Raw genomic sequence first — 16,046 nt, 5'->3', positions numbered from 1 at the left:
CTCTATTTATACTATTCACGGAATTAGGGTTTAGGAAAGGAGAAAAAGATCCGGAAACAATCGACTTAGGTTAAATACGGAAACTTGGACATAAAGAAATCCTGGAGAAAAGGCGCAGCAGGAGCTGCGTCCCTTGGAAGAGGCGCAGCACTTGCTGCGTCCTTTCCACAGCAGGTTCCTCCTGCGCAAGAAAGCGCGTTTGACAGTCTGTCGTATTTTAGGGATAACTTTCGCTACAAGACTCGGAATAAGGTGCTCTTGGTGGCGTTGGAAAGATAAGAAAGAGATCTAGAACTTTCTGTGAAATAGGCCTAACCCAAAAAAGTCGTTATCACCTCGTAAAATAGGCCTAAAGTTCGTGTTGTCATTTTAGCTAAATGAAATGCACATTTTGTAATGTAAACTTTAAGTTTAGCCCAATGAAGTGACATGAGACTCAAAATGAGATATAATCTCAACATTTTATGACATCCTAACCTTAGGTAGACAAGCACATTGCTTTGATTCGGGATTTGACGGTTTTAGGAAATGAAGACGGTTTTTGACCGGACTCAAATGAATTTTAATTACTGTCAAAACGACCGTAATGACACCTAGATGACGACCATGAGGTAGACACGAGTATTTGAGCTATCACTTGACGATAAACGTACGAATTGTCATAAATCGTTCCGCGTACCAAACATGCGGCCCAATTATCACCGGGTGGTTTGCGGGAGGTGCAGAAATGAGGTATCTAAAGAGCCTCCACTTTGACTGAGGCATGGACAAGACGAAAGTCAAAGTATAGCCATCAGGTCAATCGAAGATTACAACCTGACGACTTTGGCGACGCGAGGCGACTCAAGGGGTCTGAGCCAAGGACCTGTCGTCGGGAACATGTTAGAGTCTCATCGACTATCGGGAGGGTCGTTTAAAGTCCATTAGACTACGTAAGGAGGCTCGCCAGCCATAAGAAGAGACCATACCTTCGACTTCTTTCTCGAGATGTTTCCGGAGGTGCATAGGAGCTAAGGTTAAGCGTATGAGCTAAGGTTAAGACCTAAAGGATATGTACGGATTGTGCTAGGGTGTGGGACCCTAAAGGAAGATATCGACAGGAAGGAGGTCAAATATAAGTTCAACTTAAGGGGTAACCAAGGTTTGAGTCTAGGAACTCTAAGAAAAGGTGATCCTAAAGGATTATAATACTATAGGGAAAAGGTGATTCTAAAGGATTATGATCCTAAAGGGTATAAGTATGTGAACTCTAGGGAGTTTGGGAACTTAAAAGAAGCTAGGTGTGTGAACCTGGGTATATGAACCTAAAAAGACGGCTGGTATGGGAACCTAAAGGCTTGTGAACCTAAGAGGAATTGGGATCCTAAGGTTAAGATTAGGAACTTACTGGGTGAAATATCGATGACTTTGGGGAATCTGCCTGTCTCTGTCCTCAAGCAAACTCTCACTAGGGAATAAAACGATTATTTTGGGGAATCTGCCTGTCTCTATCCTCAAGCAAACTCTCGTTGGGTAATTATTGTGGTTGAATCTCCATGTCTCGAGAAGAATAGTGAACTCTCGCTGGGGGATTATATATTGTGGTTGAATCTCCATGTCTCGAGAAGAACAATCGGCTGTCATGAACTCTCGCTGGGGGATCGTTGAGGTGTGTTGAAACACCGTCAGATAAAATCCGCTCGTTGTTGCAAGCGAAGTCTTGATAAAGTACTGCTTCTGATACTTACCTGCATGGTTAGTAGCCACACAAGAATGCAATCTAATGTATGCATGTAAGCAATTATCACATGGACCTCGAATGAGGAAACACATAGGCTTTGCAAAAGTCGTTTCTTTTTAAAAGTCGTTTAAAACTTGTTCAAAGAAATTTGTCGTTTGTAATGCGTTATGCATATTCAATGGGCTTTACACATAGGACTTGATATGACACAGATCTACTAGGACATGACGCGAAACGTAGACTTAGCTTGGACTGACGCGACACTAACTTAGATTTGACGTGACACATGGATGACTTTGACAGACTTTGTTTAAGTAAGCGCAACCCTTAGCCAAATGTGGGTAACAAAGCGTATCAGTTCCAAAGGTAGAATAATCACAAGAATGATGAAGGCATATAAATGCAAGGCATGAGCTATAGAGCAATTGTCTACTTGGGCATCTTTTGCCACCGTTTGCTGTAAAAGAGACCCCTCTTGAGGCACGATGACATGGAGAATTGAACTAAGATCTTTGTCATTGTCCGGACCGAGTACTAGCTAGACTTAAAGGAATAAAGGAAGGGTGGAATCTTGGAAGAGAATCCCCCAGGATGAGAAGATGACTCTGGACTTTGGTAAAAAAGAGACTGGGCGATAATAAGGAGCCCCCATTATAGAGGTGTTGGTTGTGGAAGGGATGTTAATTGAGGTTGGAAGGTTGGGATGGAAAATTGAGGTTGAAAGTTGTGATTGTTGTGTCCTTGAGGACTGCCTACGTATCCACGTGAAGTGAAATCAAACCAGATCGTAGTTCTGAGGTTTGGTTAATTTTATTTGGGTGTTGTGGTTGTATCCTTCTTGTGTAAGAAAAGACTGCCTACGTATCCACCTGGAAAGGTGAAATCAAACCATGCTCGTAGTTCAAGTGTGTGCCTAAGCTATGTTGTTAGGACCTTAAAGGGCATGGGTCACAAGGGTAATATTCCTTTGGTGACTCGAAGAATCGATTTGAGATAACTCCCTCTAATCATAAACCAAAGAGGTATAATTAGGTTTGTAAAAAAATTTCCTTATCGTGTGAGCACATTTAGTGGACCCTAAGGATGATATGGGCATGTCCCATTCTAGCTAGAAAGTATTTGAAGACTCTGTGTATGGGTCAAGGTGAAACTCGATTGGATATTTGGAATGTGGAGCTTGAACATAAGAGGCTTTGATGAACAAATATCTGGAGCTTGATTTTGTGGAGTTAAGGCTTTATGGGGCTATGGCTTGTAATGTGGCTTGGAAATGGAGTCTCTTGGCTTGATGTAGCTTGAGCACATAAAGGTGGGTTAAAATGATGTGGGTTCAAATTTCCATGTCTTGGCCCTAAAGGATGGGTATATTCGACGAGCTTGAGAGGATTCTCAAAATTCCTAACTATCTCCCTGGTAACGGTCTCGAGAAGGACTTAGGGTGTATGATGTGTGAAAGGCTAAGTGAGGGTGCTAGATGACCATCTTCATTGATGTCTTGATTCTATATAGATTTCAACAGTCTTCTGTATAGCATTTGATTTCACACTCGTTTATGATTCAGACTCGGGTTCTTGGTATAGAGTATATCTTTGCTTCTTGCTCAGATTTTTTATTCGGTTTTGTGGATGATAACTTTAAATTTGGATATTGACTTGACTTGCTTGATCGAGCCTTTTTCTTTTGACTTTTTTGTCTTGGGCTATAGGCATAACTACGGCTTTAGATATTGATTTTGGGTATTTCTCTTGATTGAACCTTTGTATTTGATCATGGCTCGTACTGTCTTGGATTTGATTTCTACCATGGATTTGGGGTAGACTAGTACCTTTTGATGTGAAAGGGGTTAGTCTTTAGTAAAGAGATTGTTTATTGTGGAGAATGGGCTTGCCTTCCGTCATGGATTATCAACAAGGGAAACGGTCTGGATTTGTCCTAGAATCTCTTGAGATAGGCTCGTCCTAAACTGGGGTTATAGTGAGTTTTCTATTGCCAGACATGGAATAGGTAAGAAAAGAACACAAAGTTTCAGGTCCTCTACAATTTAGAGTGAACATCAACTAAGTGCACTTACATCGACTTGGAACGTGTGGTTGTTGTTCGTTTAAAAAATGCCTCAAATCAATTCTTGTTGTCACAGGAAATGGTAAAGGAAGAGATAGGATAGAATATGTTGATTGAAAATTGTACTTTTATTGAAATGGATAGTGAATGTATTTAACATAGACTCGAGAAGACATGTGACTCGTGGGACAGCCCCCAGGTTGTCACTAGGAATGAAAATGGACACGAAGAAAGATACTAGAACAATTGGGGAAAGAAAGCCTAAGACTCGGACTCGGACCCGGACTTTGACTCGATCTTAGATCTAGACTCGTAATCATCGGCCCATGCTTGAACAGTTTCTTTTCTGACAAATGGCTTCGGCATCTGGCTTTGAGCATTCACCCATTTGAACACCTCGTCCTCATCATTGGGAATACTAGAAGGGTAAAGGCCCAAGAGACCTTCCTATCTTTGAAGAGTAAGACACCCATGAGGGTCTTTCTGTTCTCTTAACGGATCGAGGGTCGATAGAGATATCTTGCCGTGATCGAGCATATAGTGGATGGTATATTTGAGTTTGGAGCATTCTTCAGTGTCGTGTCCATTACCCCTATGGAATAAGCAATATTGAGAATCGTCCTAGAAGCGACCTCTCCTCTCGTACTTAGGGTCTAGGGTTGGACCGATTGGTTGGATCAGTCCTTTGGCAAAGAGTCTTTTAAAGGCTACCGTATAAGGCATGCCTAAATTGGAGTATGACCTTGAATGCCGAGTTCCTCTTTCTGGTGAAGGTTCTATAACCTTTACGTCGGTAATGTATATTTTTTTATTATTGGGTGTAGATGTGGACGGTGAACCTTTTTGAATGACTTCATTGATACGGACAATCTCTGCCGATAAGTTTTCGACGGTTTTGATGCCACCTTTCAAATGAGAGGTGTAAACTGGGTGTAGACAGTCAATAACGCCCTCAACCAATGTCGCCTCCTTCGACTGGTCGGGTATTTGTGAATCTATTTTCTTCTTTTCACCAAATGATTGGTGGATCGTTAATCTTTTTTGATGATCTGTTATATTGAACTCCCTATAAGATCGCTTAACTTCTGTACCCATACATTTTAGGAGTGAGACAGAAATCCTACCATCCTCAATCCTATCTTGTATGACATGGTTGAGCTTATAACAATCTTCGGTACCATGCCCCCTACCCCTATGGTATTGACAATATAAATTGCCATCCCACAATTTAGATTTCTTTTCTGGATCTGGTGTAGGTCCTATTGGTTGAAGAAGACCTAAAGAGGATAATTTTTTCAAGGCTAGGGCATAAGGTATTCCTAGATTTGTGAATGACCTGATAGAGTTGTTTAATTTCTTTGAAGAAGGCTCCATGAGGTTGCCTTTGATTTTGACTCCTGGATTAGAAGAACTAGGAATAGATCACTCACTTTTTGCTCTCTACTTGAGACCATGAGGTTGAGGGTTTGTCTGGACATTCTTCATCTTGAAAGATTGGGTCTCAAGGTTCTTATCCATTTCAGCAAATTGATTCCCCATGTGGGAAAGCCGAGAGTTTAGAGTATCAATGGCTCCCTCTATCTTGGAAAGCATAAGCATTCCACTTTGGACATCATCCTCCTTCAGCGCTTTGATTTCTTTGTCATCACGAGGATCGAGGAGATGAGAAAAGTCTAGGAATGATTCTTCATCGTGTTTAGTGCTGTTAGACCCAAGAGGGTCAGTCCTATCAAATTGCTCCACAAATGGTGGCATTGGAAGCTTGCCATCCTCGATCATATCTTGAATAATATGCTTTAGACAAAAGCATTCCTCCATATCGTGTCCCCTACCTCGATGGTACTGACAATATGAATTGCCCTTCCATCTAGGGAATATCTTTTCAGGATCCGGGGTTGGACCAATTGGTTGAACTTTTCCTTGGGAAACCAGTCTTTGTAGAGCTACTTCATATGTGGTTCCGAGGTCAAGGAATTCCCTATGAGCTCATCCCGGCCTTCTGGGTAGAGTTTGCAAGAGGTTAACTCCCTTGTTTTCATTGGCCTTCTTAGATAGGTGAGTTGTGTTGAAGCTATGCCCTGGCCTTGGGGTATGAGAAGATGGTAAATGTTTCATCATGTCTATCTTGTCTTCCATATTGGTGACACGAGTTCTCAAGTCTTCGACGGTGGTCTGAAGCTTAATGACTGCAGCACTTAGTCCCTCGACGTCGACAGATAAACGTTCTTGAACACTTTCATTGGAAATTGCAGAATTCCTACCGAGAAGAAAATGATACGCATTACGACCTGATTTGACATGGGATCACGCATACTAGAGCAACAAACAAAGGATACATGACGAGACGAGATGACTAGACTCTTGACTTGTGAATCCAGGAAATGTCGTGAGTGACTTCTCGTGTTTGGATTCACGGTGTTTGACCTTGACCTTCAGACTCGAGTGTTGACTTTGACAGAGTGACATTTATGTGGTTGACTTTATTGACGGGATTGGCGACACGTGTTAATTCTAATTCGTGTGTTTAAGATAGACTTGACTCGAGGTTCGGGTATGTGTGTCCCAAACGTGTACTAGGAGAATTCAAGAAACGGACATGGGAATGACTCGATGTGTTAGCCTCGAGTGTGTGAGACTAGGTGTGTAAATGTTTAGCTTCTAATTGAATTGGGGTAGAGGGTCAAAAATGACGGCGTGACGCCTTAGGACTTAACTTGAATTTTGAAAAGACCCAAAATGTAAAGGAAGACGAGTTTATGATCCGAGCGAGTTCCGACTAGGACATAGTCAGTTTGAATTTTGACTCTAACTTAACCCAATTGAATTTACATACTTACATTTACACGGTTTGAAAAATATTTTGGTTTTCTCTTTTTTTCTTTTTCCTTTTTTTTTTGGACCTTTTTTTGGTTTTTTTTTGTTGTTGTTTTGTATTTAGTTTTGAAATGGGTTTTAGGCCCGAAGTTTGACTTGACATTTGGACAGAGTTTTGACTGGTTTTGCGCTAATATTAGCCTATTTCGAAAATTTTACATTTTGAAAGAGGTTTTGATTTTCACAAAATTCGTCATGGTTTTGTTTAGAAAATGGTGATCACATACAAGCATTTATACAGGCATTATAACAGGATGTTGAGTGCATTTAAAAGGGTCTTGGCTTAAAAGGGTGGGTTGCCATACCGAACGATCAAACCCGACGTCTGTGGAGAGGCTCGTACTAAACAGGAGTAAGGCCGATTCATAGTCCATTTCCTCGAGTAGTGAAAGCCCTTGATACAAACAAGAGTAAGTACAATGGTATGGATGACGTCAATCACTATCTATCCTTAGGCCCAAATAAGAATTAGGACCGTTTAGACGGGACGATTGGTCGAATAGGTTGGGTTGGGCCTAGGAAGGCCGCATAAAACGATCTAGGAAGACCGAGTTATGAAAAGCAACAACTGTCTTGTACAAACTATTCCCTAATCTTGTTCAAGTTTCACCCTTGGCAACACGTAAGTGTATTATTCCCTGGCGGAGTCGCCAAACTGTGGACGCGGGCCCACAGGGGTGAAAAGCGAAGCAAGATTTTCACTCTTTGGTTTATTTGCATTTGTGGAGTCGCCACCAATTTATTGTGGAAAATTGGAAATCATTCGAATACCTCGTGTCATGTCAAGACACAAAGTAGTGACATAAACAATAAGCACTCGTTACCCTTAGCATTCTATGTCTAGAATGACTCTCGTGGATGCCAATGAACACGGATGCTCACAGAGATCTGGAGTAAGAGGTGAGGGTACGTATTAGGAAGCTCTTTTGATCGAACACCTAATCCCGCCCGCCTCGATAGCGGCCTCTACTAATGATAAGGGAAAATCGTCTATACTCGATGTATTGTAAATTTATATGAATGCAATGCAACATCCAACGTTTTAATCCTAACATGTGAGAATTAACTAAGTCGGTTAACACGTAATTTATCATACAAGTGGGTCGAAGTAGAGATTTAAATCGATTACATGTGAAAACATACAAGCAATAATAAAAGGAATACAATAATGAAAATTACAATAAAGATAATTACAATAATTACATCGGATTAATGATTTATGTCGAAAATACTTTTAAAACGGATAATTTGAGAAAGAATAAATAAATAAATTTACGAACATGAATTAGGGTGATAATACGAATACTAGTTAATTAATACATAATTAATAAACTAGGTCAAGGCAGAAACGGGAGTTCAGAGACAGAAATCAACCGGAACAGTGCACGCAGAGAGTGCGTCCCTTGGAAGAGCGCGGCCCGATCATTGCGTCTTCTGGATTGAGTTCTTTGTGGCTGAGCTGAACATCTCGTTAATGTTCATTGGTGATTTTAATGCTTGATTATATTATTTGACTCGGATGAAAGTGATTAACATATTATTTACATGTGAATGAGGTCGTAAAAATGATAAAACACGGATGAAAACAGTTAGAACGAATTATTACGAGATTAAAAGATTAATTATGAGAATTAAACAAACTAAACAAATTAATTAGGTTAAACAGGTTATTAACACGGACTAATGATGGTGACGATAAATAACAGATGCAAATATATCAAAGAGGAATTCCAGAGATTCAATATTGATGAATCGAATCTCTTAAACCCGGATTGACTTTAATGACAAAAACCCGCAAATATTGGTTATAAGGGATTTAAGTCGGGATTTAATGACGAATTCAATACTAATGATGATGAAAAATATGTTAAATTACTATGTTTAAATCGTTATATCAAAGAATCGAAAAACAAACGAAAGTAAATAAAAGAAACGAATTGACAAAAGACGAAGTAAGAAGAAAGGAAGCGAGGCTCGGCGGCCTCACGAAGAGGCGCGGCAGTGCTGCGTCCCTTCAAGAGGCGCAACAGTTGTTGTGTCCTTTCTCGGCGCCTTGTCTTCTAATAATTCGTAAAAAAAAAAGGTTTTAAAACATAGTTTTACAAATCGGTTTTAAGAATACTTTCGACATAAACCTTACATTATGATTACAATAAATAAAGAACAATAAATAAAATAGGATTTACACTCTCAGACTTACATGTTTAACGAAACGAGATGAACTAAGTTAACGTTTAGTGATGCTCGACTGGAATGTACGACGAAAGTGCCCTCTAGGAGGAAAACGAACAAGATTGATTAAAGTTGATTGATTGTGGAGTTGGTCAAATTGGTCGGTCATGCAAAACGAGGCTGGTAATCAGAAAGATCCGAGCTTACGTGGTCGAAAGTTCAAGCACATCGACGCCAAAAAGTAAGAACGTGGTCTAGAATGCAAAGGGAGAAGAGAAGGTCGGACACTCGCGTGAGAAATATGTGAGACCGAAGGTCTCTATTTATACTAATCAAGGAATTAGGGTTTAGGAAAGGAGAGAAAGATCCGGAAAAAACCGACTTAGGTTAAACACGGAAACTTGGACAAAAAGAAATCCTGGAGAAAAGGCGTAGCAGGAGCTTCGTCCCTTGGAAGAGGCGCAGCACTTGCTGCGTCCTTTCCACAACGGGTTCCTCCTGCGCAAGAAAGCGCGTTTGACAGTCTGTCTTATTTTAGGCATAACCTTTTCTACAAGACTCGGAATAAGGTGCTTTTAGTGAAGTTGAAAATTTAAGAAAGAGATCTAGAACTTTTTGTGAAATAGGCCTGACCCAAAAAAGTCGTTATCACCTCGTAAAACGGGCCTAAAGTTCGGGTTGTCATTTTAGCTAAATGAAATGCACATTTTGTAATGTAAACTTTATGTTTAGCCCAATGAAGTGAAATGAGACTCAAAATGAGATATAATCTCAACATTTTATGACATCCTAACCTTAGGTAGACAAGCACATTGCTTTGACTCGGGATTTGACGGTTTTAGAAAAAGAAGACGGTTTTTTACCCGGACTCCAAATGAACTCTAATTACTGCCAAAACGACCGTAATGACACCTAGATGACGACCATGAGGTAGACATAAGTATTTGAGCTATCACTTGACGATAAACTTACGAATTGTCATAAATCGTTCCGTGTACCAAACATGCGGCCCAATCATCACCGGGTGGTTTGCGGGAGGTGCAGAAATGAGGTATCTACAGTTGTATGATTTGACCGTCCATAGTCATCAGGATGTATGCACCGTGGCCAACAACTCCTTATACGTGGTATGGTCCTTCCCATTTGTAGGCGAATTTACCTGCCTTTCGATTTTTAGTGTTTTGGAACACTTCTTGGAAAACCAAGTCTCCTACCTCCAGGAGCCTGACTTTTATATTCTTGTTGTAACTCCTGGCTACTTTCTGCTTGTAAGCAGCTAGGCGTATTTTTGCACTTGCTCGCAGCTCATATATTGTGTCCAGGCTCCTGACCATCTCTGTACTGTTCAGTTCTCCTGTCATACATCCATACCTGTAAGTGGGAACTAGAGCTTCTGAGGGAATGACTGCCTCCGCGCCAAACACCAGGCTGAAATGTGTCTGGCCTGTTGCTATTTTCGGTGTTGTTCTATCTGACCATAACACCAGTGGCAACTCATCTGCCCACTTTCCTCCTAACTCCTGTAACCTCCTTCTCAGATTGTCCATGATGATTTTATTGCTGGACTCAGCTTGCCCGTTAGATTTTGGAGTCCTGGGTGCTGATTTTTTCAAGGTGATGTTCCATCTGGCACAGTACCCTTCAGCATCGTTGGACATGAACTGTGAGCCATTGTCACATATGATCTCTGATGGGATACCAAACCTGCAGATGTTATTGCGTTTTATGAAAGAGATGATTTGTTTGTCCTTTACTACTGTGAATGCTTCTGCCTCTATCCACTTGGAGAAGTAATCTGTCATTGCCAGCATCCATATTCTGTTTCCTGTAGCTCTTGTTAGGGGACATACTATGTCCATGCCCCATGTCATAAATAGCCAAGGAGAAATGATATGGTGCAAGGGCTCTGCTGGCTGGTGGATCATTGGTGCTGAACGTTGGCAGGCGTCACACTTACGTGCGTACACTGCTGCATCTGCCTTCTGATACGGTCGTTCTGTATCAAAAATAAACCTAAAAACAACTAACAGAAGCTAGCAGCAAGTAGGGTCGATCTCCACAGGGAGGCTATTTTGCTAATTATTTGTTTAACTTAGTCTGTCAGGATGTCACAGAGAAGGGGGTTTAAATGTGATTTTCTAAACTAATAAGAATAAGGAAAAGAGAATAAGAGAAGGGGATTAACCAGATAGAGAGAAACAGCTAAGACAAACGGTTCACCATAATCATCCGGTCAAGTAATCTAGGTCTCAGGTCAATGCAAATACGGTCTAAGGGGTAACGAACGTCACCTTTCGGTCCTTAATTCACCCTAAAGTGTAAACAGCTTAACTCTCGCCCTCACTGCAATACTCTATTGTTCGCTACAAGTCTCGCCTCTTCCAACCTTTCGGTCCAGGTCGAGGATCACTAAGAATTAAATGCCTAATTGTGTCAACTCAATCGACGGATACAATTAAGCTGCAAAGATTTAACCAACAAAGACAATACCAAAGATTAACCCGATAAATCGATTACTCTCCCTTCATAATTATGGATCCCCTATAGTCTTAGCATATGAAAATTAGCTACTCATTATCATTGAATTAACAACAACAATAAATAAATAATTGAAACTAAACATAATGATAAAACTGATAAGGATTGAATAAAAGCAATTATGATAATAAATAAGGGAGGAAGGAATTCAAGCAATAAAAGAAAAAGGAAGAATAAAAGGGAAGAAATAAGTTATTGAATTAATGATCCGGAATTAAGAGAACAAAGTAACAGTGTGTTGGAACAAATAAGAGAGGAGAAAAGAGAGTAGAGTAACGTGCGGTCCCCCCCCCCCCTGTCTAACCTCCTGTTAGATTTATTTATAGCCTAAAAACATAAAACCTAATCTAAGCTTAACGTGAATTGAGGCCCAGTAGCTTGTAATTGTTCGATCGAACACTTAAGCCACTCGATCGAACAGTCTCTTCGTCTGTTTACTCGATCGACCAAAAGATAAAGCTCGATCGAACAGTTCTTCCGTCTGTTTACTCGATCGACCAAAAGATAAGGCTCGATCGAACAGTTCCTGGTTCCAGCTCGTGTTGGTCTTGTGATTTGGTCTTTGACTTGTCCTTTTAGCTCCCGAAACACCTTCACGCATCCCAAGACAGCTATATTTCCCGTTCCAAATCATCTCTTCCTCCAAATGCATGCTAAACGGATGGTAAATGGCATGAATCTACTACTTTATGGCTCATTCCTGCAAATAAGACAAAATAACCCAAAGTAGCATATTCGGGGCATTTCGTAGCATAAAACCACGATAAAAGCATAGAAATACGTGCATAAAATAGGCTAAAAAGACTATACATTAGGCACGTATCACCTTCATTGTGGGCTAGAAGTATCCTTGTCTGAGAGCTCTATTTGCCAGACTCCTGCCCCTGCATGGTTTCCACATTCGCCACTCTAGAGAGCATGTAACACAGTCTGCGCCTCCTCCTTATCCAGACACCGTAAGTAGGGACCTGCCAGTGACTTCCTGAATAGTATATCGTCAACAAGTATAAACCTTGAGGCTTTTATTCTGAAAGCCCTCGCTTCCTTCTTATCATCTGGCAGCTTATTATGACGCAGCCAGTCTAGGTAGGGTGTGCGCCAATCCCAGTCGTCTGCCTGTGTAGATGGTTGGTCAGACGGCTGGTCGGCTGGCTGAGAGCCTTCCCCGACTTCCGTAGCTGTCTGAACTCCCACTTCGTCCCGATGATCATCCAGTTCTCCTTTGTCTATTTCATCTGCTTTCTGGATAGAAGGTTCTAGCATATGTGCGATAGGAATGCTGGATAGTTCTGTTGGCTTGAACGTTGCCCCCGAGTTGCTAAGGCGCCCGCTTCCACATTCGATCCACGGGAATCGCTTGAGCTTGCAAGTTTTGAAATTCTGTTTTAGCTCTTTTGCTATTTTTAAGTATGCAATCATGTTTGAATCCCTAGCTATAAACTCATCATTCACGTGGTTGACTATTAGTAGAGAGTCACTGGATATGTACAGGTGCCTGACCACTAATTCCAGAGCTAGCTGCATTCCTAATATCAAGGCCTCGTATTCATCTCGTTATTAGTTGCCTTGAATTCACATCTTACTGCTTGTGCTATCAGATCTCCTTGTGGTGACCGCAGGATCAACCCTACACCTGCTTCCCTTTGGTTGGAGGCTCCGTCAATATGCATCAGCCAGACCTCTGCCTCCTCGTTCCCTTCTGTGGTCAGGATTTCCTCATCTGCCAGATTTTGGATGGTCAACAAGTCGACACAAAGTCTGCTAGTGCTTGCGATTTGATTGTTGTCCTAGGTTCATACTGGATATCATACCCACTAAGGTGTACGGACCACTTCGACATTCATCCTGACAATTCAGGCTTCCTCATGATAGATTTCAGCGGGTAGTTGGTCACAACATGTATGGTGTGGGATTCAAAGTAAGGGCGCAGCTTGTAAGATGCCACTACCAGTGCTAATACTATTTTTTCGAGAGATGTGTACCTGGTCTCTGCTGGTAGCAGAGACTTGCTCACATAGTATATCGGCTTTTGTTCCTTTTCCTGCTCTCTGACTAGAACGGCACTTACAGCCACCTCTGTGACAGCTAGGTAGAGGAACAATGGTTCTCCTGGTTTCGGTTTTGACAGCAATGGCTCTCTGAATGCTTGCTCGTGGTCTGCAGTCCACTTAAACTTCTGACTCATTCTTAATACATCATAGAACAGCCTGCACTTGTCGGATGATCTTAACATGAACTCTCGCCAGTGGTCGCTAACTTACAAACTAGCCTTTGAACGTCTTTAGGTTTTTCAGGTGACTCTAATTGTAAAACGGCTTTGATCTGCTCGATGCTGGCTTCTATCCCTCTTTGAGTTACAATATAGCCTAAGAATTTGCCAGAGGATACCCCGAAGGTACACTTAGATGGAATTAACTTCATTTTATACTGCCTCAGGGTGCTGAAGTTTTCTGCCAGGTTCCGCATATGATCTTTGGCTTTTTCTAACTTTACCACCATGTCATCAATATACACCTCCATAGTTCTTCCTATTTGCTCCTTAAACATTCGGTTGACCAACCTCTGGTATGTCGAGCCTACATTCTTTAGGCTGAAGGGCATAACATTGTAACAATATATTCCTCTTTCAGACATGAATGCCGTCTTCTCTTAATCTGCAGGATCCATCTTGATCTGATTGTAGCCACTCCATGCGTCCAGGAATGTCAGCATTTCATGCCCAGTTGTTGCATCCACCATTGCATCGATATGAGGCAGGGGGAAGGGATCTTTAGGGCATGCTTTGTTGAGGTCGGTGAAGTCAACACATACTCTCCACTTTCCATTCTTCTTAGGCACCACTACTACGTTAGACAACCACTCTGGATACTTTACCTCTCCTATTTTCTTCACTGCCAGAAGGCTATGTACCTCTTGGTTGATTACCTTATTTCTTTCTGCTACAAATTTTCTTCTTCTCTGTTGGACGGGCTTACACTTTAGGTCCACACTGAGCTTATGCGTTATGATGGACAGATCTATCCTTATCATGTCGTCGTGTGACCATGCGAAGCAATCCATGTTGTCTTGCAGAAATTTGATTAATTGCAATCTTAAGCTTCCTGTGCATCCAACTCCAATTAGCACAGTTCTTTCTGGGTGCAGCTTGTCCAGGTTAATTTGATCCAACTCTTCTACTGGGGGCTCGATGTATTCGTCCTGGACCGGCTGTTTCTGTAATTGCTATGTGGGAGGGCTGGCAGTGCACTTTAGCGCCTTCTTATTGCAGCCTCTAGCTTCCTCCTAATCCCCTCATATTGTCTCTACTCCCCATGGTGTGGAAAATTTTATGCACTGGTGATATGTTGAAGGGACTGCCTTCATCTGGTGCAGCCACGGCCTTCCCAAGATGACATTGTAGGTAGAGGGTCCGTCTTTGACCAGGTACCTGGTCTGCTTATTGACTCCTCCCACGTAGGTTGGGATATGACTATCTCGCCTAGCGAGTTGGCTGTCTCTCCGCTGAAGCCTACTAGTGGGATAGTCTTCTTATGTAAATCCTTCTCGCTGAATCCCATATTTTCTATTGTTTTTAGCATAATAAGGTTGGCCGAGCTGCCTGTATCTACCAAGACCTTTCTAACTATGCAGTTAGCCATTGACATGGTGATAATGAGTGCATCATGATGTTCCCATTCGTCATATGTGTCTCCTTCATCAAAGATAACGGCTGGTAAATCACTGTGAGAAATTCTGCAAGAATTTGTTTGGTCTCTCCTTTAGTACCGGTGGCATGCCTCTTGGCTGCCGAGTATGTTAGTCCACTTATATCCGAGCCGCTTTGTTATCACATTTATGATCTTGGTGCATGTGGGTGGATTTGCAGGCTTGCGAGCCTACCTTATCATCTTTGCTTGCCCCCACGTGGTAATAGGTGGCTAAGTTCTCCTTGTTCGTACAGCGCTTGATCTCTCTTCGTAGTGTGTAACGATCTTGATGTTATGCCCAATATCACGATGGAATTCACACTTCTTCTTGCTATCTTTTCGCCATGCCTGCTCTTCTACTGGTGGCTTGGGCTACCTTACCCTGTCTCCCATCTCCCTGAGTGCTTTCAGGATTCCTCCGATACCTGTGGTGAATCCATATTCTGACAGAGTAGAGAGTTGCTGATTCTCTTCGATTCTGTTGACTCCCCTTCCATATGGCCTATACCTCTCATCCTTTTTGCTGGTGGTTTGCTTTCTTCCTGATTTTTCTACGGCTGAGGTACTAGAAACACTTGGTGTATTAGGTAGACGCTCTGCTAGGATGTCTTCCTCCCGATCGATTGCGGCGGTACGCCTTATCTTGCACTGCTTCGAAGTTATGACAGGGATGCATAGTTAGCTGCTTATACAAGTCAGAATCATGGTGGAGGCCCCTTTTGAAGGCTTCTACTGCTGTCGAAACATCACATTCCCGTACTGCCATCTTCTCATTGTTGAATCTTTGTTGTATTCTCCGATGGTTTCTCCCGCCCCCGGATGATTACTCGTATAGGTCCCCTGCATGCTTTTGTGGCTTCCTGCTGCTTGCAAACCGCTGCTGCGTGAATGAGTTCACCAATTCGGCAAATGTGGATATCGACCTATTGGGTAGACTCACAAACCATCGAAGTGCGGCCCCGTTAAGGTGGATCCAAATCCTTTGCACATGCGGC

General features: G+C 42.0%; 1 protein-coding gene across 1 annotated transcript; it reads right to left on the bottom strand.

Moving 5' to 3' along the window:
- Positions 1-12,274: 12,274 nt before the first annotated feature.
- On the bottom strand, positions 12,275-12,784 carry LOC141590284 (uncharacterized). The gene has a single exon (XM_074410885.1). The coding sequence runs from the start codon at positions 12,782-12,784 to the stop codon at positions 12,275-12,277; it is 510 nt and encodes a 169-aa protein (XP_074266986.1).
- Between the last annotated feature and the right edge of the window lie 3,262 nt (positions 12,785-16,046).

The sequence above is a fragment of the Silene latifolia genome, chromosome 7, assembly GCF_048544455.1.
Source record: "Silene latifolia isolate original U9 population chromosome 7, ASM4854445v1, whole genome shotgun sequence".
In the NCBI taxonomy this organism is placed as follows: domain Eukaryota; kingdom Viridiplantae; phylum Streptophyta; class Magnoliopsida; order Caryophyllales; family Caryophyllaceae; genus Silene; species Silene latifolia.
This window is presented reverse-complemented; position numbering and strand designations above follow the sequence as displayed.

Excerpts from the sequence above, each read along its gene's own strand:
- LOC141590284 (XM_074410885.1), bottom strand. The coding sequence starts at position 12,784 with ATGATTGCATACTTAAAAATAGCAAAAGAGCTAAAACAGAATTTCAAA.